A 23488-nucleotide genomic window follows, 5' to 3' on the forward strand; every position below is an offset into this window, starting at 1 on the left:
GCTTAAACGGTTACTTCATGAAGCCCTTCTTCAGGTCTTGGGGAACATCAAGAATATTCTTCACATCTCCCCTCTCTCCCAAATACACATTTATGGACACCAAATTACTGGCTGGCTTTCGTCATAACTGTACTGCATGATTTTATTCTTACATTTCTGCCCCTAGAATGTTGGCTTTAAAAAAATGTAGTACCAGGCAGATTGTTTTAATTCCAGCTCTGTGGAATTGGTCAGATTTAAAAAGATCACTGAAAATTAGATTAGGTAATGAGATAATTTATTGCACAATACTGACACAACGTATTTCAATACAGTTTACACATGAGGAGTTTGGAAGAATCATATTTTGTTTTAGCATTGTTTGCCATTTTGACATAAAGAGCAACATCCACATTCCAATTACATTTCACTCATTTTTTTCTTCCAGATGACATTTTGGCTGCAATTTTATACACATTTATTGAAACCCGCATTTATATATCGGACTGCACAAAAAGGTACCAATGCATCTGACTAAAATTATTTAACTGTCTAAACAATAATTATAACAGAAATTACTAAATTGATTTATTACACATTATTTATGTAAAGCATTTATATCCAGATTATATTTTTCTGCACGGTAATTTATTTGCATTGAAGGGCAGAGTGAGGAGAGGCTTTAAATTCACAAATCAACATAGTTTTAAGAAAATAATAATCCTATGTTTTCAAAAGTAAGTGTTCCACAGTGATGATTCTGTGCTTTTAGGATTGCAGCCTAAATAATTTCTGAGGATCGTGTTTTTCTGAATAATTCCTAATTGTAGCAATGTGCAGCATCCCACCTGTAAACACTGCATTGATTGTGGTATCAGTAATTTTAATAAGTATATTAAGATTCTTCTTAACAAATTTTAGATTGCTACATTGTCCAGCAGCTACCTAGGGTTGTTGCACCAACTACCTGGGAGGCCCAATACATCAGAAGATCATTAATCTCCCAGGAAACTGACTCCAAGCAAAAGATAGGCAGCTAGCATATTAACCCCTAACCATTAGCCTCACAGGTTTTATATATGTGCTACTTGTGCTATTGCTGGTACCCTATTCAATCTCTGCTCTAGAACTATGCACTGCATGGGAGCCCTTGCAATTAGCAACTGACAGTCACCCAAAGTGACAATAAAAATGTCAGAAAAGAAATACCTAATGGGACTATGTAAGTTTGATAGGGACTCATCCAATATTTGATGAACATCAGGATTCAAGAGACAGAAAAGCACATTTTTCTAAGTTTAATTATTCCTTTTTCTGAAAATTCTTCAGCCACTATATTTTCCTCCATGGTTCTCTGAAAGGATCCTTCCACCATCTATTTTCTATACTGTGCCCTTCGGTTAGATCAAATGGCACATTATACCAGAATAATTTTTGAATAAAGGTAAATCTGCTAAATTAAGGAGCGTATAAAATATGTGGGACCCATTAGTCCTGTGGAATTGAAATTTACCCATTGTTTATACCTGTCAGGCAAAAGCAATTGGAATCACTCATGAATAGGCCCAAGTAGAGTTTATTGTTGATCATCTATATTACAAGAATCTCACCAAACTCTTCTTTCCTTTGGGAAATGGCAACTACAGACCTAAGGGATTGACCTCACACATTTCCTCCTCCGGATTCTAAGTTGAAATGTCTCTTCACTCCTCTTAGAGGGCCCCTCTCCAATTCCACCAATGGTTCCACGACATTACCAGTTTTAGTTCCAAATTTCTGGCTGTTGTAGCATCCATGCAGTCATATCATGTACTCTTGAGATAATGATGATGGTGGGAACATCCAGCATGGGAATAAAATAAATATGGTTTAGCCTAATTATGGTGTGTGGAAAGAGGATATTAGGGTCAAGAGATGACACCAAATATCAGGAAACGGTAAAGGAGAACACAAATCAGATGGGAAAATCTACTGTTCATTCCGGCTACATCAGACTGCACTATCTTTCTTTCAAAAAATGACCCAACAGATAATAGGTTGTCTAATAGATCTCCAAAAGGATGGCAACTATTGGTCCAATCGAATACCTTAAGACCAATGTGAGACTTCACCTGTCAATCAAGAAGAAAGTGAGCATATGTGAGTGAGCAGTACATCCATCTTAATTTGGGTTAACCTAATGTATTATCTTACCATTACTGAAATTATGCATTCTGCTAAGCCACACTTTAATTATCACCTTTGAGTAAGCTGTGATTGGCTGAATTAGTGCAACATACTGATCCAAAACTGTCGTTTACAAACCATGGTAACTGAATCCACATTACAATAAGCCAAACTCAACAAATCGCACTGTAGCTCAGCAGTTGAAGAAGCAGACAGTATACTATCGGACCAGGAGATTTGAACTATTTTTCATGCCTCCTCTTCATCTTACCTTTATATTGGGACATAAACTACTCTGATTGGCTCAGTTTCAGAAAATAAACTGCAGACCCATCTCTGCAAGGAAACATGTATTTAAAAATTATCAACAGGTAAAGCTGTCGGTATAAAGAGCAGGCACAATTCGTTTTCGTAATAATTTCTTTTCATTTTTTATGAAGAATGCAATCCAGATAGTTTGAAGAAACCATGACACATCCAACAAATGAAATTATCATTCCTTAACAGAAAGGTGGAAATAAATTAATTTTCAACAGATCTATACATACATACCCCAGCACAGATTTAGAGTTAAAACAATAACTTTAAACACAGATTTAAGGAATTTTTCAGCCATTTTCTTCTTTAAAAAAACATCACAGTATTCAGATATACTTCATTCTTTTGATCTAAATGTTGTAACAATGAAATCATGAGCAGCAGAAATGGAAGTTGTACAAAATAAAGTGCTGCTATATTCTGCCACCAGATGGCTACTTCAACAGCCAACTGAGTCTCTGCAGAAAGAACCCTTTGTAACATTTCACCCCAGCAAGATCCATTTTTGCAAAGCAGTGCAAAGCAAGTGAGGCAGTTGGACAGTGGAGGTCAGCTGTGTGTAAGAGCCCTTTAAACACCTCTGCAAGCTGTGTAAGCAACATGACCCTCCATTCTTATCTATGGCTGTGACTTCTCTAGTATCCACATTAACATGCTTCCTTTTAGCAGGATTTTTCTTCTTTGAAGCAAAGAAGCATAGGGCATATTCCGGTGAGCTTTCACAGCTAGCTTTGGAGGACAAATTCTCCTGCAAGATAGACACATTCCAACACGTATCAGCAATACCACAGTTCACAGAACCCAGACTGGTAATACACAAAAAAGGTTACACACCAGCCTGCTCTCTTTCATGCTCCTTGTGCTAAGGGCCTACCACCACGTGATCTTGAATTCATAGATTGGGCGCTTGCAGTAGTAATGGTTAATCAAGTGTTTGTCACACACACCAATACATTGGTGGTCCACTGTGATGCCCCTATCGGAAAGGTCTGTCACAATGCAATGGAGGAGGTCGTACACATCTGCCACAGCTTCCCATGGCCCAAAGGACACATCCACCTCACAGTGGTGCTCAAAAAGCTTGGCCTCTCCTTCACTCCTCTCAAAACGGAGGGAGTTGAAAAGTGGGCACTCGTAGGGTGTGATGGGCATCTCTTCTTTGAAGACGCAGATCTTTAGCTTAGCAAATCGAGCTTTCCTTTGCATTGCCCGCAGCTTGGCTATTTCAATGATTCGTTCTAGATGCTCTAAAAAGCAAAAGAGAAACAATGACTGAAATGTGGTGAGAATGCCTTCCCAGACACAGTTTTGTCATTAAATAACTTATTTAAAGTGAAACAAAACAAAAACAAAATCCTCTTGCAATTGGTAGTGGGGAGAAACAAGATAATTATACAGTCAAACCACTGTCTTGATTCTTAAATGAACACCTCACCTAAATCCTTAGCACATCTTAGCACCTGGCCTAGCTTAAAATGGGGTTTACTGCATTTAGTAACTCATCTCTTCCTTGTGTCTCATTTAAAGTGCTATCCACCTATCCTTGAGCCCACAAGGAACTATTGGCATAAGCCTTGCTGCCAACCCCAATCCCATCCTGCCGCAAGTGTGCTATTACTGAATACTGATATCCTCATTCACTATGTTCAGCCCAGATTAAGGCAAGAGACTGAGTTGTTTCCTTTCCCTCTATCCAAAAGTCAACTACCTCTTTAAAATGGGCTGGAATAGGAAAGGTGGTAAGCTTTGACGGATGATGAGTAATCCATCTCCCTGCCCACCCCACCTGTAATTGGATGTTAATATTTGGTTTTATCTTATTTGTGTGTGTATACAATAGGTAACTAATCAATGGAATAGCAACTTAATTGTTTGATTTCTCTAGCCACCCATCTCAGCAAATGACTGTGGGCGGCTCATAATTCAAAACATGTTACAATTAACATCTTTAAAACATTTTAAAATAAGAAAAAAGAATACAAAACAGTAAACAGTAAAAAAACATTAACACATCTAATTCAAAATACACACCAAGCAACTCCATCACTGAGGTTTTCAAAAATAGACTGGAGAGCCATTTTGGCCTGGATGGTCTAAGACTCCTGTCTTGAGCAGGGAATTGGCCTAGAAGACCTCTGAGGTCCCTTCTAGCCTTATGATCCTGGACTAAGATACTTTAGTGTTAGGAAGACTGCAAAACAAAGCAGGAAGGAGTGTTGCCAATGTAGCACACAACTCCTTCCTCCATACAATATTTGTAATGAGTACAATACACCTGTTACAATAGTTTTAAACATGGGTTGAGCTTTCTTGCAGTAGAACACTAAACCTGTGGTTAAAAATAGCTTCTGCTAACAGTTGACAAGGACGCAGGAGAGTTGCCCATTGCAGTAGGAGTTACACAGCACACACCACTGTACATGCTTCTTAACTATAAGGAGGTACACACAAGTGTGCAGTGTGGCGAACAGAAGACTATCACTGCATCATAGGGTATCCCTCCATAATACCTGTCAACTGCTCTGAAGATGGATTTTTTAATATTGACTTTATGGCACTAAACACCTAAAACTTTATTGAACTGCACATGATAGGCTAGGAAGTGGCAGTGTGAAAGCCAGTTTGTACTCCTATTCTATACACAGTCACTACCAGCAGCAGCCAGCTGTCATTCAACCAATCCAAGTGTCTGAACAAGATCCTACCAAGCTAAAGGGGAAAGCACAATTTGAAAGAATTGAACTCTTACTGCCTACCAGGTAAACCAGACAGGAAACATGAGCAGATGAGCTAATTTTACTTTATCATAAGGCTACATTGAGTTTTGTAAGTCTGAAGGTACAAATCTCCTCTATGTATTCCTTCCTAAGTTTCTTCCTCTGACCCATTAAGCCACTGGGGGCTCCTCCCTAGCTTGTATGAAATTTCCTAGGCAGCATCTCTTCCTCTCATCACTTGAGATCATTCTCATACCATTACACTGCTGAAAGCAGAATGGTCCTTGGGGAACAGTGCCCTAGGATAGGGAGACACAGGTCTTCTCCAACCTAAAGGGGCCAATAGTTGCTGGGTTGATTCTACTCCCTACACTCATTTGACAGAACGATTACTTAAACATATCAGTTTGGACAATAAAGCTACTGTGGCTTGTTGCCTCCTTTAACGGCAATATACTACTTTGAAGCTTAAAGCCGTTTTAGGTCTGGATTTGGGATAAGATGAAACCAGAATCACGATACTGCAGAAAGCAAAGGGTATGTCTGAGATATGTACCATGACTAGGTACAAGTAGGGAAAGTTCCTAAATTCACTAAAATGAGCAAGAGCCAGAGAACAGATAAAATAATGTGTAAAAAACTACCTCAGTATGTATTGATTTTTCATTTTTAAACTTCTAAAATGGTGACTTGGCAGAAGGCAATAAACCACTACAATTGCTATATTCTCAATTTACCTTTGTAATAAGGCATTAAGCCCAGGAACGCCTGCCGGACTTTCTCTCCTTTGAGGGGCTGGAGCTCTTCTAGACTGTCTAGCAATGGTCCTATAGAATAATACTGAGCTTCCTTGTAAACAGACCTCACTCGTTCTCTTGGAGGTAAGTCACCAGATCGTAAAAAATTAAGTACATCACTAAAAACAAAAAGGAAACAAACAGAACCGCTGAAATAGTGGCCACCTCTTCTCTTGTGAGAGATGTTATTGAGTGTAGTGATTTTTTATTATTATTTTAAAAATGCAATACATTATTCAGGTAACTAAGAACTATAGAGTTTCATGAGAATAAATTGCATTGAAAGTTGCAGCCTAGCGTTGAATAAATAACCTGAACTGAAACTACAGCAATTGCACTTACTTAGACACCGCTTTATAGTGCTTTACAACCCTTTCTAAGCAGTTTTACAGAGTCAGCATATTACCCCCAACAATCTGGGCCTTGTTTTACTGACCTCAGAAGGATGGAAGGCTGAGTCAACCTTGAGCCTGGTGGGATTTGAACAGCCAATAGTCAGCAGAAGTGGCCTGCAGTACAGCACTGCGCCACTGAGGCTCTAGCAACTAGCAATATTAAGGAGCAAAAAATGGATTAGTGGAAATATATCTAAAACACTACTTTCTAAACACAATACCTGTTGCAACATGGATGTTACTTAATGAAGTAGCAATCCTTGGCATTCTACTTATTTTCTGTGTGCCTCTCTCTGAAGAAAATACGAGTGCAAAGGAAGAAGAGCTATAAGGACAGGATATGAACTTAACCTATTGGTCCAAGTACTTTATGAAAAAAATAGCACATTGTCAAATATTATGTACCCAAAATATGTTCCATCTCTGTCAATAAAATATCTGCCCTCAGCATCTGTTGGGATGTAATGCCGACCACTGAACATGGCTGACAACATGGTGTCTTCATGACGTCTCAGTGTTGACAGCCTGGTCATGAAATGGGTGCCTCCAACATTTAGTGGAACTACTTCAGGGAACTGGAAATAATAAATGGTGTTGAAAATTAGACATAGCATGGAAAAAATAGAAAAGTGTTTTCATTCTCACATAAAACCAGAATTTGGATCATTTAATGAACTAGAGGTAGTCCTCAACTTATAAAAGTTTGTTTAATGACCATTCAAAGTTACAACAGGCATTGAAAAAAATGACATGGCCATTTTTCCCACAACTGTTGCGGCATTCCCCAAGGTCATGTGATCAAAATTCAGGCACTTGGCAACTGACTCATATTTATGACTATTGCAATTCCCAGGGTCGTGTGATCACCTTTTGCAACCTGTTGACAAGCAAAGTCAATGGGGAAACCTGATTCATTTGACAGCCATGTTACTAACTTAACAACTATAGTGATTCACTTAACAAATATGGCCCCAAGGAAAATGAGGCAACGTTCACTTAACAAATGCCTCACCTAGCAACAGAAATATTGTGCTCAAATATGGTCGTAAGTTGAGGAGTCTCTAAATAAAGCCATCCAAGAAAAGTATATCTAACTCCAACGTTTTCTCTTAGACAATTGTGGATATACCTGCTTATCCATTCATAGGACATCAATATTTTTAGTGAGCAGGCTATTTCTTATGAATTTGTTGTTTTTCTCTTTTGAAAACAAATGTTGATTTAAAATTTTTATTTAAGGATTACAGATTTCATGATTGGACTGACCTTTGGAGGAAGAGTGTTATAGAAATTACTAATAACAATTGACAATAGAGGCAAGACTGCAATAAGAAGGTCCTTCTTAGGTGATTTCAAAAATAATTAGAGACAATTTTAGAGGGTTTCAATAATTACAAGTCAAACAGCTATATTTTATTTGAGATCATTTGTGGAATGTCTATTTTAATCACAATGCTGGAATAAACATTGTTGGCAGAGGTGGTATTCAGGAGGTTCTGATCAGTTCTGGAGAACCGGTAGCAGAAATTTTGAGTAGTTCGGAGAACCAGCAAATCCCACCTCTGACTGGCCCTGCCCCCATCTATACTCTACCTCCCAAGTCCCAGCTGATTGGCTGGGTCTTCTTTGGTTGCCCTGCACAGAGCTGGAAAGCAGTTTAGTGGGGTGGGGAGGGAATGGGATTTTACAGTAACCTTCCCCTGGAGTGGGGTGGGAATGGAGATCTTACAGTATCCTTGCTCTGCCACATCCACCAAGCCAAGCCCACCACGCCACGCCAACAGAACTGGTAGTAACATTTTTTGAATCCCACCGATTGTTGGAAACAAAAAGATAGGGAGTTCCTAATAAATCCTATTTCTATCACTCTTAGAAGCAAGTAGGCAGGCTGATGTGAGAAGAGATAATTGTTTAGGCAACTTGTGCCCAAACCATTTAATAAAATCATCACAATTTTGAATTGTGCTGAAACCAAACTGGTAATTAGTGCAGCTGCGGTACAGTTAATGCAAAATCAATCATGTCAATGTCTATTACTACCCATGCTGATGCAATATGGATAAATGATGTTTCTAGATAATTGGGGTCAAACTCGCCACATCATGTTGCCGTCACTTGACTTTCGTGACTTTTTCCCATTCATGGAGCTGGGATGGGTGTTGCTTGCGCGTGATGCATCTGGCCCAAGGGCCACCAGTTTAACACCCATTCTAGATAGTCCTCAAAATAGGTCCTTTATACAGCATTCTGCAGCAAAAACATCCACGTAACATATGTTTAACATGTTTCACCAAGGGCAGGTCTGACATTCCCAAGAGCCTAAGCAGGGTAAAAACATACTGTAATTGGGCAGTTGCTAACTGCATGAACGTTGAAACTTAACTCACAACCAATCCCTGGGTGACTGTAAACAGAAGAGACAGAGAAAGGGTACATACAGAAAGACCTTTACTAGGAACGACCAGTATACTCAAGCCAGACTGTCTATCTGCAATAGCAAACTTATCTGTGAATTTTAGGAATTTTCACCCATTCCAAATACTAATAAAATAGATTTGGTATTCACACCTTTCGAACTACTAAGAAAACTGATTAGGTCTGTAAACTGGTCTACTAAAGTTTGTACAGGCCTCCATCTGTGGCTTTTCTTGGATTCCAAATCCAAGAATATTGTTCAACATGTGGTAGGCTGGCAGCCATTCAGCTAAAATCAACTTCCTTGAAAACTCAGCTTAGCTTAGAACATACATTTAGAAGAATTATTCTTACATGCAAAGAGGCAGTGTAGCACAGTGGTTACACTGTTGGACTGGAACTAAGGAATTCACTCTCAGCCAAAGAAACTTATTTGGTGATTTTGAACCACTTATTTTCTGTCACCTCAGTGGACTGTTGTTGGAAAAAATGGAGTGCTATGTAAGTGCCTGGAGCTTCTGAACAAAAGGCAGGATAAAAGTTTAATTAAATAAAAATAAATACATTTGAAACCTAGATATGGATAACTTGAAAAATTCTTAATTGTCAGAATATTTAAAAGCCAGGACAAACATATTCTAAGGATTTGAATTTATTTTAAAGTATTGCTTTAGTGGAGTATTGTTATGCTAGCACAAACAGAATAATGCACAAGGATACAGCATGTATTAAATCACTCACCTGCTGAGGAAGCAGGGCCAGGGAGTGCTCTGCCTGGGTTGCTGTTGGAGTGGCAGGCTCTTGAAAATCATCCTCTGCATCTGAGCTCGACATGGCATCGCCCAGGTGTCCACAAGCTTTGGTCTGCCCTGTGACTACAACCATCCCTCTGACTGTTGTAACTGGGTTTGCTTGGCAGGCAGCTGTGGCAAGGCTAATGGGAAGTTAAAAGCCATGTTCATTCAAGAGCCTTTTTAAAAGAAATCTAATAAGAATGAACCACTATGGGGCAGCAGGCACTCAGAGATGCTCCACATTGGCTGTTTACAGGTGTCACTGCTATTCTCAGGAAGTGAATCACAATCAGTATAGTTATTGCATCTGCAATTATCTACAAGCTCTGAGGGACATGCTGTGCGAGGGCCCCCATTTGCACAAGAGCACTAGGAAACCTTCCTGTCGGATTTAATAGCCAACCAAATCCCCAGTGGAAATATGCTTCACTGACCGGTTGTTCAACTTGCTTTTAGTTGCAGGACTGTTATTTGCTTTTCCAAATTCAACTTGTTGGGAATACCTGGTGCTCAGTAGCCATTTGGTAATCCCCAAAGCTGTCAACCACATCTGCTCTCAGACTGGGCAGCCTGTTTTTGGACACTCCCCTTGCTGAAAGTGGTCCCAAAATCACAGTACACAAAAGGAAATATTCCTCAGCCAGTTTTTGCAATAATCAGCAATTCACAGAAATCAACTACCATTAAATAGAATTTTACTATCATAGTTTGACAGAAAATATTCCCCGGGAAGTTGCGGGGGGGTGTTTGTCATAACACCATGTATAAAAATGTGGGCTGCCAAATTTATGTAGCCGATTTCTCCAGTAGTGAGCAAGAAATGGAAACAGGAAAATAAAGGTGATTTTTTTTTAACCTGAATTTTTATCCCTTTCAGGGATTGGTGACATTGCTTTTAATTAGCGTTTCATTTTCCTGGTCACTTCAAACATCATGGCACACAGTGGAGAATAACATCTGGACTGCAAGTAAGCAGCCCTGGGGGGAAGGAGATTGTTCATGTTTGAAATAAAAAATAAATTAGCTTTATTTTGAAGATATATTTCTTGGACTAGGAATAATCTATGCTACAGAACACACTTTTTAAAGCTCTGATGCCTATAGAAACAATTTTTGTTCCTATTCTATAGCATCAAGGAATTATATACTCATCCTGAATAGCAGCATGAAAGAAAACCTAATGCAACTTTATTCTTACCCTAGGAGCAAGATAGATAGTACCTAAATTTGATTAAATAAATATACATAAATATAATGGGTAAAAGATACAGGAAGTTTACTCTTAGTACACATTTTCAGATTTTGGTCCAAATTTTATAGAAATGCAAAACATTTCATCAGCAGTGTTTTGGTAGTGTATTCTCCCATTTGATATTTGTCACAAAATATTTCTATTTACCATTTTCTAACTTCATCTCATTTTATTTTTTTGTAGATTTTTTGTACAATATTTTATATTGTAAATTGTAGACAAGCATACATCTGACACACCCTTTAATTACAAATTGTTCTAAACTGATTTTAAAATTATCTCATCTAATTACATGAAAAAAATGTTCTCCCAATTTGCAAGCCACATACCTATTTGCTTTGTCATATATTTTTTGACTGGTGCTTCATAATTTGTGTAAATGAATAAATCTGTCTGTATAATTTGCAAAGTGGATAGTCATATTAGTAGGAGAAACAGCAGAGTCTTTTGGCATTTCAAACTGTCTTATATTTACTATGACAGCAGCTTTAATGGGCTCAGCCAAGATCCTCTTTTCCTTTTTGCTCTTACTCAATCTTATTCAATTAGACAGAACTTACAAATCTCTTTTCCAATTCACAAAAAGATCTTCAAAAATCCATCCTACAATAAGCCCACTCCTATTCTTAATCTTATTGAATTAACCCAAAAGTATTAAGGGATTAAGAACTAAAATACAAAGACTGAATTTGTACCACCTTTTTCCATCTGGTAGATCTTCATCCTCTTTTGCTGCTTAAGGAAAGGCAAATGCAGAGCATAACACCCCTGCTGCTTTATCCTTAGGGACTTGAGCGCAGGTGGGCCTTTTTATCTTGTTGATGAGAAGAAGCCTAATGCTATTTCTCAACTGATGCTGCGTGAGGTGCAAATTACAATTACTGTAAGGCACAGCTTTCATGGTAGAATGGCACCCAAACTAAACCATAGGAGAAAAAAAAAGTATCTGAGCTGCAACCTTGTCTTTAGACCAGGCGTGTCCAACTCCAGGCCAATAAATCACATGCAGCCCTGGACAGCTAGCAATGCAACCTCACAAGATCCTAAACTTTTAACATTGATGTGCATTCATGTACATTATTATATGCTGTCCAAGATAATGCCTCTTCACTCATTGCTGCCCAGGCAAGCCAAAAGGTTGGACACACCTGCTTTAGACTCAAGTTCAAATTTCATACGAAAGCTAAACAAAAATTAAAAGCAGTGCAGCCAAATAAAGACAATTACCCTTTACAACAATTACCCATCCACACAGACAGGCCTCAACTTTACTGCTCCTTGTCCATTATACTGAAGTCCTAATAACAACAGAAACAGCCACCAGCTAGTCTGGCTCCAAGCTGGCCTTTCCCTGCCTGGAGCCCACTAGATATGGGGCTCTCTACAGCAGCCAACGAAGGTCAGGCTGCTTATAGTCGATGAGGATTGTAATCTGAAATATCTGGAAGGTTACAAAAGATCCCGCCAAAGAGAAGGGGCTTCCCTTTTCCTCTCTCGTCCTCCGTTCTCCCACCCGAATAAACAAAATAAGCTTTGCTTGGCAGAAAGCAATCAAAAAGAAAAAAGAATGGGCAAAACGTGACCCTTGCTAAGGGACCACACCCCAAAGGGAAAGGTCTGCCACTTCCACGCTCCCAAAGGGCCCAGAAAGAAACTGGACTTCTTCACCTGCTCCCCCCGCCCCGCATTTTGTTTTGGCCACGCTCCGAAAAGGGGCGGGGCATCAGGATCACTTAGTGATCGGGGCGGAGCCAAGCCGTAGGAGCTTCTAAGACTGGCCTCCCATCTGCTCACCTGTTGGTCTATTCGCCGATGGAAAATGGCGGCGATATTTGCCGTCGCCGAAGCTGCTCCTCGCTGCCTCCTGGATGAACTGGAATGATATATCGGCGCTCTTCAATCAAAGCCCGGCTCCCCAACCGCCTTTCCTTGCTCCGCAGGCCTCCGCCATCCGGGTACTTTGGGATTGACGAGAACAAGGCAGATTGTAGGCTGCCCAGTGGACGGAGTGAGGCCAAAAAAGCTCCGCCCCCCTTCTCTGCTACATCCTCTAACTGGCTCGAGCCGTTCTCCGTCTCCCATGGCGACGAGATGCAGCAACGGAAGGTCTCAGCTCTGACTCTCGCGCTTCTTCTAGTTGCCAGGGAGACGGAGGTTCACAAAGAGCAGCCGAAGTGATGTATGGAAAATTTAACTTGCTCCACCAATAAATAATGAATATGCTTTGTCTCTGTTGTTTGCTACCTCATATTATCATATCTCCCCCTTGAAATGAAGTAGAGCAATTGTCCTGTGGGGGAAAGGGAGATAAACGTTCCCAAGTGATGGATGTGTTCACACAATGCACTTGATTGTTGAATTAACCCATTTTCTGGATTTGCACAATATGCTGAATTTTTTTTTTTGAGGGGAGCAACTGGTAGTGGCTGCAGTCTGTCCACTGAAATGTAATTTAGTATTTGAAATTGCATTATTCAAAAAGTAATAGAATAACATAGTAGAAAGGGATCTTGGAGGTCTTCTTTTCCCCTTGCTCAAGCAGGAGATCCTATACAAATGGCTGTCCAGTCTCTTCTTAAAAGCCTCCAGAGATGGAGCACCCACACTTTCTGAAGGCAAGCTGTTCCATTGGTTGATTGTTCTCACTGTCAGAAAGTTTCTCCTGATTTCCAGGTTAACTCCTTCAGTTTCCATCCATTATTCCTTGTCTGGCCTTCAGGTGCCTTGGAAAATAGCTTGACCCCTTCCTCTCTGTGGCAGCCCCTCAAATATTGGAATACTGCTATGTCACTCCAGTCCTTTTCACTAGACTAGACAAACCCAATTCCTGCACTTCATAAGTACAAAAGTGGATAGTTAAAATGTCATCTTACTTCATTATTTCAAAGTACCTCAATAGACAAAACCAATAAAAAGAAATTGGACTTGACAACAGATCTATTTTAGAGATAATTGGGACTTTTCAAAAGAACTTGGTGCAGTCTGTTTTAAAAAGGCCTTGGCTTGAAACCATACATTTTCCTAATAAGTTGGGCTTGCACAACATATTAAACCACAAAAATAGTGAAGTTAAAAGTACAATGTTTAACACTGCTGTGTATATGCATCCGCTAAGACTTTATCAGACATAAAGGAAAAGGATAAACTAGGATATAGAGGTACTCTACTTCTATGAAATGAAATTATAAGCCAAAATGACAAACTAAAAAGAACCAAATGCTTGGTATAGATGATATCTACCCAAGTGGCCTTATAACAAGGATTTTTACTATTAAGCAAACATCAGGAATATGGAGCATAACCTCAAAGTGACAGGAGGGAAGTTCAAAAGCAATGTTAGAAAGTATTACTTCCTAGGAGGAGGAGTAGAGGCCTGGAACCAATTTCCAGTGGAGATAGTCGGCCAGTCATCACTAATTAAATTTAAATATGGTAGGGATAAACACTTGTCCATCATCTAACAAAAATATAAAAAGAAAAGAAAAACTCAAGGGTAGATGTGATGTATCACTTGGTCTTTTTTTTGCATTTTTCTATGTTTCTATGAGCATGCAAACATGAACAAGACCTGGATTTTCAAATAGAATGAAAGAATAAAAAACATTTGATGGCAATTAATTTTACTTCTATTTCAGGAATATTGTTGAAAATACTGTATTGTTAAAAAGAAAATAATCGTATAGAATAAAAAATTTCCTGAAATGGAACAACCATGGATTTCACAGAGGCAACTTTCATTAACTTTCTAAAACAACTCACCTCCCTGGAATAAATTGCAGTTGCTCTTGCAGATTGGCAACAGATTAAAAGACAGAAAGCAGTGGGATTAAATGGACTTTTTTTTCAAATGGGAGAGATACACATAGTAAAATTTCCTCTGTGAATAGTGATAGTACAATGTTTTTGAGCAGTGTATCACTAAAATTTATCACTTAAATTGTTCAGGGGATACCATTAGAAAGAAATACTGCAAAATAATCTTTCCAAACTGGGTAAATAGGCTTCAAAATGACAAATGCAGTTCAATATAAATACATGTAGTACTTGACTTACAACAGTTCATTTAGTGACCATTCAAAGTTACATTGGCACTGAAAAAAATGACTTATGACTGTTTTTTATACTTATGACCATTGTGGCAACCCCCTGGTCACATGATCAAAATTCAGACGCTTGGCAACTGTCTCATGTTTCTGATGGTTGCAGTGTCCCAGGATCATGTGATCATCTTTTGCAACCTTCTGACAAGCAAAGTCAATGGGGAAGCCAGATTCACTTATCATGTTACTAAATTAACAACTACAGTTATTCACTTAACCACCATGACAAGAAAGGTCCTAAAATGGGACAAAACTCACTTAACCATCTCAATTAGCAACAAAAATTTTGTGCTCAATTATGATCATAGGTCAAGGACTACCTATATCTATTAGCACAAAGAATCCATTTCTATATTAATGGAAAGGGATGCTAACTGATCAGGAATAGATATGACAGCCAAAGAAAGCTGTCAGTAGCCTTTTGGATAGTTCAATGAAAATATCAACACAGATTGTAGCTGCTGTAAAAAAGAAAAGAAAAACTAAGCAATTTCCATGCTTGGTGTCACTAAGAAAGAACCTGAAAATAGAAAGGTGCATAGGATTGAGATATTGGTCACTCTTGTGCATAACCTTTTTTGAAACTTGGATAGAAGTCCTGCACCTTTTCTAGTCCTTCTAAATCTTTCAGCCTTATTTAGTGCTAATGACAACAGTAGGTCTCTCAACTGCCTGCAAGGGCTGGGGATTAGCAACACTGTTAGTGCTGAAGGTCATGTATTGAAACTAAATTAACAGGGATCAAGCTGTCAGTAGGAAAAAAAAGACCAGGCTTTCACCTTACACCTGAAAACGGAGTCTGATCCAGATATTTTTCAGATAATGAATTCAATACTAGAAAGGTCACCTTAAAAGGGCATTCAAAGGGCGTTCAAACACAGGTAAACAATTTGTTCTCACAGGAAAGCCTTCTTTTTTATGTGCCAGACAGATTTATGGGCACACGGTTTTTGAAAAAAGTAAAAAAGTCATTTTCTTCTCGAGTTTTATTTATTTTTAAGTTTGTATAAATTTAATTAATAAATTTAATAATTTATTTATAAAACTTGTTGCTATTACTATTTTAATGTTAAATAGCCATATTTTAAATATGATTTTCATGAGTTGATTGGCAGAATAACTAACACACACACACATATATCCTCAAATTGCTTTTTCTTCCCTTTTTCCAACCTGTAAATCATTTTAATTCAGAAATCCAGATTCAAAAAATTGCCACATTTAAAGCTTTTATTTTGAAAAATAAAATACAAAAGGCTGTTGGATTGTAAATCTTCAAGTTCTTGCTTGCATCTCAGAAACCATTTTTAAATAATTAAAACATAATTTCATAAATCAGCTAAATTGGGTGTGGTGACAACAGGAACAAGCACCATTTTCCACAAATTAAAAATTGATTGCCTAAGAAAGGAAAAATAATACACAGAGAAACTGTCTTCTGTATGGTAATCTAATGATGGATATGAACTACGTGTGGAGAAAACAGTTCAAAGAAAGGTGTATTTAAAAATTAACATAGACATTCTGTGCAATGGTTCATTTCCTGTATTTTGTGAAGGAAAGCAAAGTCTAAACAGGCCATTCCTCATTTTTTCATCCTTGTGAAGCCATGACTGCCAATCATCCCTTTGGAAGATATGCACACAAAGGAACCAGCATGCATCAAAATAGACACACCCTGCAATTCACGCATGAGGACTAATGTGTTAAATTAGCAGTCTTATGGAAAGTATCTCAAAAGTTATATCTCACATCCTAAATCAATACTGAATTCAGTTTCTTCTGAGGTTTTTAAAACAATTGTGTAAATGGGAATAAATGCAATTTCTAATGGTTGAGATACAATCTGGCAATGTATCTTCTGTGTATTAGTGTCACAGAGACTAATAGGAGGCATACCACAACTGCATGACTCTTACAACTCCAAAATGTTTTATACAGGAGAAATTCCCACCTGGAGTCCTCCCACTTTAATGACTTGATCCCAGAACCATTTCCTATAAACACCTACAACATTTCAGTACAGCTGCTGTTGGAAGAAAGATAGAAATTTACATGTCATTATGAAATGGGGACATATTCTGAGGAAACAGATCTTTGTAGATTTTGCCATCGTGCTTTCTTTAAAATGACTCCAACATTCCTAGTCAAAATAGAAAACATAAGATTTCAGTACATCTCTTCAGGATAGGGCAATGTCCATAGTAGACGTACACTAATTTATGTAGTCTCCCAATCTTAGTACAGTACATAGTCATATGGAACATACGTATTTTGAATTAGGCCCAAGACTGTGTCCAAGGTAAAGAATCTAAACAAAACTTCCATGTATGCCAAGTCTAAGAATGTGCAAATTAATAATCTTATCTGTTTCACTGTCCTCAGGGCAGATTTGCACTAATAATTAATGTCTGAATGTTTATTAAATATTATTGCTCTGATTTCGAACTGATTACATTTTTTGCTAATTTCTGGAATTCTTAGGTGGCTGTGACTGTTGGCTTTTTATTTCTTTTAAGAGCATTAATTTCCACCTGGCCACTAAAGTGAGGCTCTTCTAGGAGGCCATTTTATCTTTATAGCTACTTATAGGACTGGTCCTGTAATTTGTCCAATTTACATGGCTAGTCCAGAAGATGATGCAAAGCAGAATCAGTCATAGAAGATACCGACTGAGTGGAGAGGATAGTTTTACTTCTCCAAAGAACCAAGACATTCAACCATCACCTATTTTCCAAAGTTAATAATATTTTGTTTCCGGGAAAGGAGAAATGCTATTGTGCTGTTGCACTTTTCAACCACCTTTGCCCCCAAAGAGCCTGATTGCTGCCTACAAAGCAGATCAATCTGCCATTAATAGCAATACAAACTAGTATTTTAACCAAATTATTTTATTTATCTTCCTTGCCTAGTAGTGATCCTCCAATTGTGGCAAGTAAGAACCCAAATAAGAGAGGTTCCACTTCAAAGGGTGTCAAAGCCTTTAACCAACTCACAATTTAGAAAGAGGGATTCTCACAAATTCAGAGTAGGAAGATTTATTGCAATGAGTAAAGGATTAGGTTGCAGAATCTTGAAAACTGGTTTTGTACACTTTGGCTCCCATTCATTAACATGAATGTCTATTATGCTTTATCTTTTTTCGAACTGACTCATTTATAGGGAAGGATTCTAATTATTTGATACCATTATTAATAATGGTATAATAATATTATTATTATACCATTATTAGTTCTTGTTTCTTAGATCCGGAAACAACTAGCATGTATGTGCGAGGGGAACCTTTTTACCTAATAATGATAATGATATCAATAATATATAACTGCTCTTATTCTGCAATATTTTGGAAATTTCCATTTTCATTGCCAGAGCCAGAAAATTCCACTGAAAAGGGTTTCCATCCAAGAAAGGCCACCATATTCAGCTTCCAAATAAATCAACATTCAAGGGTCTCTTCTTCACCAGCAAAGTTATGCTAGAATTCACATGTATTTGTGCACCCATTTCAAGAGGCCTTGTGACAGACCATTTCTAAATAGATTATGCTCAAAGAGCGAGAATAAGGTTGTGCTCAAAGTAAGTTACTCTAGTGATTATAGGTGGCGTATAAATTTAATAATTTAATTTAATAAATATTATATACACTATGAAATTGTTGCTAAATTAAAGTAAAGAGGATGATGAAACAATTACATACATTAAGTCACATCCATTCTTCTAGTTCACCGCATCAGTCTATGAAAAAAAGAGAGGAGGATAAAGTGTTATTTTTCAAATGTACATTTAAACTATACTTGAAATCAAAATATTTGTATCAACTTCTAATACTGGAACACCATTACATCACCTTGTGGAAATTAATGGTAGTACAGTGAACTCAGGATAAAGTAAACTACTTTCTACAATGCAAACAGACTTTCTCCACACATCAGGGTAATGCTAGTGCAGATGATTTTTAAAAAGGGGTAAGATAAATTCATGGAACATGAATCTGTGCCTACTTGTTCAGACACCTAAAGAAACTACAGTTCCATTTCCATTCCCATCTGTTCAAAGGCAGAATATCTTGGAATTTTAGGTCACTGGGACCAAAGAAACCTGCTTCAGCAGAGCAAGGGCCTATCTAACTTAGTTTTGGCTAGAATCAGACTTCAATTGTAACAGAACATTTATGGAAACCCGCCCCCCCCCTCCCCCAACTCTGCTCACATGAGGCAAGGGCAACTCCCTGGCCTTTTGGCAACTTATCCAAACTTAGTTGTTATGGATAGTTTTTGGAACTTTAGCACTTTAGAGTTGCCCCTACCATAATTATGTAGTTATGCAATTCAGTTATTGTACCTTATTGCAAATAATTGTTACTGCAATGGCTGCACATGTAATCTGCTTTGAGCTAAACTTAGCTAAACAGTTTAAAATCTTTGAAATGAAATTCATTACAAGGCAAAAACAAGTTTGCCAAAATGCCAACTTGGGTTGAGATAACACTAGCAATAAAGACCTGGTTGATGGCAATAAAGTACAAAGGACTCATAGTCGTATATCATATGTAAATATCAATACATGATACTACACTGCATTGTGGTATAAGGCTGTTTATATCTGAATGTTTAATTTGTGGTGGATTAAAAACTAAACATGAGGATTAGAGGGAAAAATCCATGGAATGTGGCATTCTATTTTCAACAGTGGTCAGCCATATTTCTAGGAATGTCACAGACCTGAAGAAGATGAGCCTTCCTTGGTAGCTCTCATCCTTTTGACATAAGAGGCTCTTTTGCTAATGCTTTCTGATTCCTTCAATTAATGGAACATGTAGAGCTTGTGGCCAAAGGTTGTAAGGTGAAAGTCTCTTCAGAGTGCCTGTCAAGCAACAATGCCTTTATCCAAATATTCTACCCCTTCATATTCTTTTTTTAATTCCATAATCAACATTCTACAGAGGCTGAGCATATTCAGGTTTTCACTGAATTGTTCAGCATCTGAATTTTTATTTTATTCTTGCCCCATGTTTTTTTTTCCAATCACTGTTTCCCAGAAATAATTAGTACTCTTACAACTTTTCTAATCAAACACAACAAATAATGGAAATAATCTCTTTTAACTGGTTGGCAACTTAAAATGCAAAATTTGTAGAACATTTTGGGGGGGTATGAGACACAAGAATTCAGAATTAAGCATTGGAGAGAAGGAACACCACACAAACCCGAGCAGGAATAAATCCTTTACAACTGCAAATTAGTCAAGCACTGGCCAGCCAAGCCAAAGCATAAATTGATCAAAAAGAATTGAAGAGCTAAGGCAAATAGCTCTTTTGCACATGAGACAGAACAGATGCAGGTCCATACGCAACAGCAGCTTATCAGTAGGAATTCTGGTGCCTGCAGCCAAGAAAGCGGCTGTGTTCTAAAAAAAGACAAATAGCACATACTACTCTACTTTATCAACTCCTTCTTCACTTTAGCTTGATATGGGATTTCCTTTCTACTGTCTTCCTTAGCTGCAATGAGAAGAAAGTCAATATTCACTGGGGATAAAATTGTTCTCTCATTGATTGTTTCAGAGGCTATTCCCCCCACTGATGAAACTAGTGTGTTATTCCACAAAATGTGGGTGTATAATCTGAGTTTTCAAAGCCACATGTGGTCCTCATGTTTTCTACCAAAGTTGCCAATGAAAGCTAACTTAATATTTTTTTCTTTGGCCACACTAAAAGGCTTCAACTCCCCTTTAGCCATGCCAGCTGGAGATTATTGACAATTGCAGTCCAACATTTTTGGACTATGACATATATCTTAATACACTAAAATAGTTCAATAAATCTGGTGGGTACCAGCTTGGGGGAAGATGAAATAAATGGTAACTGGACTTCCGGTTTGAGTTCCTTCGCCGACAGACCGAAACCGCGATTGTGCGCGGTTTCGATCCATTCTCGCCACCAGAGCAGCCCGAGCTGGCTGGTTTTGGGGCTAAGCCACCCCACAGAGGTGGTGAAGAGGGGGGAGACCGCCAGCAGGGTTGAGGAGAGCCGCATCTCTCCTCCTCAGCTGGCCATTACTTCCTTTCCCGAAGGCAATTGCAGCGATGGTCAGAAATGGCCACCCTCAAAGAAGAACTCGACCAGAAAAGAATGTGCAGGAGGAAGATAAGAAGTGAAAGTTTTGGTTGACTGGGTTAAACTGCAAAAGCAACAATGTAAGGTATCCTGGAATTTAAACTATAAAAAAAATAACATTGTTCCCAAAGAAGATTTTGAAGCAGTGAAGGAGAGAGGGAAGGGAAAGGATTTGGTTTTTTTTTTCTTCCCTTCCCTATACTGACAGCTAAGAGACTTAAGCAAGAAATTGAAAAAAAATCCACTTTGACATCAATAGGCATTTAAGCTGAAAATAAAATGTCAAAGGGATAATAAATATTTCTGGATACTTAAAAGCTTTTAAAAGCAGGAAAGGAGAGAAAAAGAATAAAAGGGCAGGATCTGGAAAAATGGAGGAGACTGCGTGGAACTAAAAGGAATTTACAGTGAAACCTCAACAAGATTCAAAAAAGATACATTTTAACTGAAACTTGACAACAAAATAGTAGAACCCCAGGAAGAGAAAGTGGAAAAAAGAAGCAAGAAGAAACAGCTTTGGATTATTTGGATTACTTGGTGATCTTTGGATTTTTTGGTTATTGCATTTAAATGACTAAAATCAATCGGGTGGTTGTTTAAAAGTGTTTAAAATGGCACCACTTTTAGAAGAACTGAAAATGGAACTTTAAAAGTATAAAGAAGATGCACAAGAAGGGAGAGGTTCTTTTGGCTTCGTATTTCAACTCTTAGAAATGGAGATCTGGAAACTATGAGAAACAACAAGAAACGCTTGCAGAACAAGAAGATTGGGACAAAGAAGAAGCCATCTTTAATGATCAAGTAATTTTATGTGGGGGGAAGGAAAGGGGGGAAAGAGAATGAAAAGTTTAAGATTTGAAAAAACGACCAAAAAAAAAGAATAGTTTGAAAAATAAGTATAATATTAGAAAGCAACAGAAGAGGGGATTACAGAAGAGAGAATTAAAAGTAGAGAGACAAGGGGGTAAAAAGGGGAGGGAGAAGAAGAGGGGGAAGAAGGAAAGGAAATGAAGTTATAAAGGACAGAAACAAGATATAGAAAAACAGGGAAAAGGTATAAGAATTGAAAGTATAAGCCTGTTTAGAGATAATGGGTGAAAACTTAATTGTAAAAGGGATTCTGCAAAGGTACATAAGATAGTATTGTTATATTACAAATAGAAATAATTTTAGAAAATATGATTAAAATGATGGATAAAATATTTATCGTAATCTAGTGGAATGTTTGTTAATAAATAAATGAAATAAAGTGAATGAGAGAATTAAATTAGGAAAAGATGGGAACATTTTATATTAATGATTTATAAAATATAAGTGAAGAGAAATATGGGGGGAGAATTAATTATGGAAAGTTTATAAGTGTTCCCAATGACGTATGATATTTAATTGAAAAGAAATGTTAAAGATGTTAAGATTTTAATGAATATTAATGATAGAATTGAATTGGAATGGAATGAGTGCTATATATATATATATATATAAGACCAGAAAGACCAGAAAAGACCAGAAAGCATGAATAGAAGAGATGATTCCACCAGGCTGTCAATCATTTGGAAGCCTGCACTCACAAACAAAAAAATCTCCACACCACAAGCCAGGCAAACACCTGGGCACAAACAGATCCCCCTGATACCTCCAGCTCAAACACATCCCAACCAGGCACCCAGATGAAACCCAGCTTCCTAACTAATGATAGCCGTCCATTTATATCTATATCTATATCTATATCTATATCTATATCTATATCTATATCTATATCTATATATATATATATATATATATATATGGCATTCAGCTTAGTTCGGTATTTTCCCACGTCATTGTAGTTGTGTTTTTAAAGTTGTAGCAACGTTTTGGCAGAATCTCATCTGCCATCATCAGGCTTCTGTATAGTGTTCATCTGTGAGTCAGACTTTTACAGTGGTTTCAGATTTAAATTTGGGGCAGCCTATTGCTGTGCCAGAACTCATACCACTTCTTGGAAATGATCAAAGATCTACATGTGGAGCAAGAAGATCTGCTTGTAAGTTTCGACGTGGTTTCACTATTCACTCAAGTCCCGATAAAAGAGACCCTTGAAATCATCAAAAATAAATACCAACCAGCTAAACACCTCGTGGAACTAACAGAACACTGCTTAACCAACACATATTTCATATACAAAGGACAAAGATACAAACAAATTGAAGGAGCCCCTATGGGATCACCACTGTCACCCGTCATTGCAAACCTGTTCATGGAAGAATTCGAATCCAGAGCCCTGGCCAATGCCATCCACAAACCCAAACTATGGTTAAGATACATCGATGACACATTTGTGATTTGGCCCCATGGAAAAGAAAACCTAAACAATTTCCTAACACACCTAAACAGCACACACCCCAAAATCAAGTTCACCATGGAAACGGAAACAAACAAACAACTACCATTCCTAGATGTA

The 23488-nt window shown here is 37.9% G+C and overlaps 2 protein-coding genes across 10 annotated transcripts in view; both read right to left on the reverse strand.

The window, feature by feature from the left end:
- Positions 1 to 260: 260 nt before the first annotated feature.
- On the reverse strand, positions 261 to 12828 carry KCTD7 (potassium channel tetramerization domain containing 7). 6 transcript variants are annotated; one of them, XM_087958373.1, is made up of 6 exons: positions 10016 to 10231; positions 9529 to 9721; positions 6778 to 6947; positions 5918 to 6096; positions 3298 to 3710; positions 261 to 2090 (listed from the first exon to the last, which is right to left on the reverse strand). In XM_087958373.1, the coding sequence occupies exons 1-5, from the start codon at positions 10129 to 10131 to the stop codon at positions 3334 to 3336; spliced, it is 1035 nt and encodes a 344-aa protein (XP_087814499.1). In that variant the 5' UTR covers positions 10132 to 10231; the 3' UTR covers positions 261 to 2090; positions 3298 to 3333. The 6 variants fall into 6 exon arrangements, with proteins under 6 accessions (XP_087814499.1, XP_087814516.1, XP_087814506.1 ...); XM_087958368.1 differs by lacking the exon at positions 261 to 2090 and adding an exon at positions 3122 to 3211; XM_087958390.1 differs by lacking the exon at positions 10016 to 10231 and adding an exon at positions 12628 to 12828 and having other exon boundaries at positions 261 to 3710.
- A 3317-nt stretch (positions 12829 to 16145) lies between these two features.
- Positions 16146 to 23488, reverse strand: part of TPST1 (tyrosylprotein sulfotransferase 1) — a 38094-nt gene continuing 30751 nt past the window's right edge. For 2 of the 4 annotated variants that reach the window (XM_087958339.1, XM_087958347.1), the window contains exons 5-7: positions 20365 to 20433; positions 18631 to 18668; positions 16146 to 17076 (exon numbers count right to left, since the gene is read on the reverse strand). In XM_087958339.1, coding sequence (XP_087814465.1) covers positions 20389 to 20433 — 45 coding nt within the window. In that variant the 3' untranslated portion in view covers positions 16146 to 17076; positions 18631 to 18668; positions 20365 to 20388. The remainder of the gene's footprint in view (positions 17077 to 18630; positions 18669 to 20364; positions 20434 to 23488) is intronic. The other 2 variants (XM_026671704.2, XM_026671706.2) reach the window with 1 other exon arrangement.

Source organism: Notechis scutatus, chromosome 1, assembly GCF_049901735.1.
Source record: "Notechis scutatus isolate UNSWTSFEM ecotype Mainland chromosome 1, rNotScu1.2, whole genome shotgun sequence".
NCBI classification, from domain to species: domain Eukaryota; kingdom Metazoa; phylum Chordata; class Lepidosauria; order Squamata; family Elapidae; genus Notechis; species Notechis scutatus.

Excerpts from the sequence above, each read along its gene's own strand:
- KCTD7 (XM_087958373.1), bottom strand. The coding sequence starts at position 10,131 with ATGTGGTTGACAGCTTTGGGGATTACCAAATGGCTACTGAGCACCAGG. Across the intron at positions 9,722-10,015 it reads AAAAGCAAGTTGAACAACCG|CCTTGCCACAGCTGCCTGCC; the intron begins GTCAGTGAAGCA and ends ACTTCCCATTAG. Across the intron at positions 3,711-5,917 it reads CTTAATGCCTTATTACAAAG|AGCATCTAGAACGAATCATT; the intron begins GTAAATTGAGAA and ends TTTGCTTTTTAG.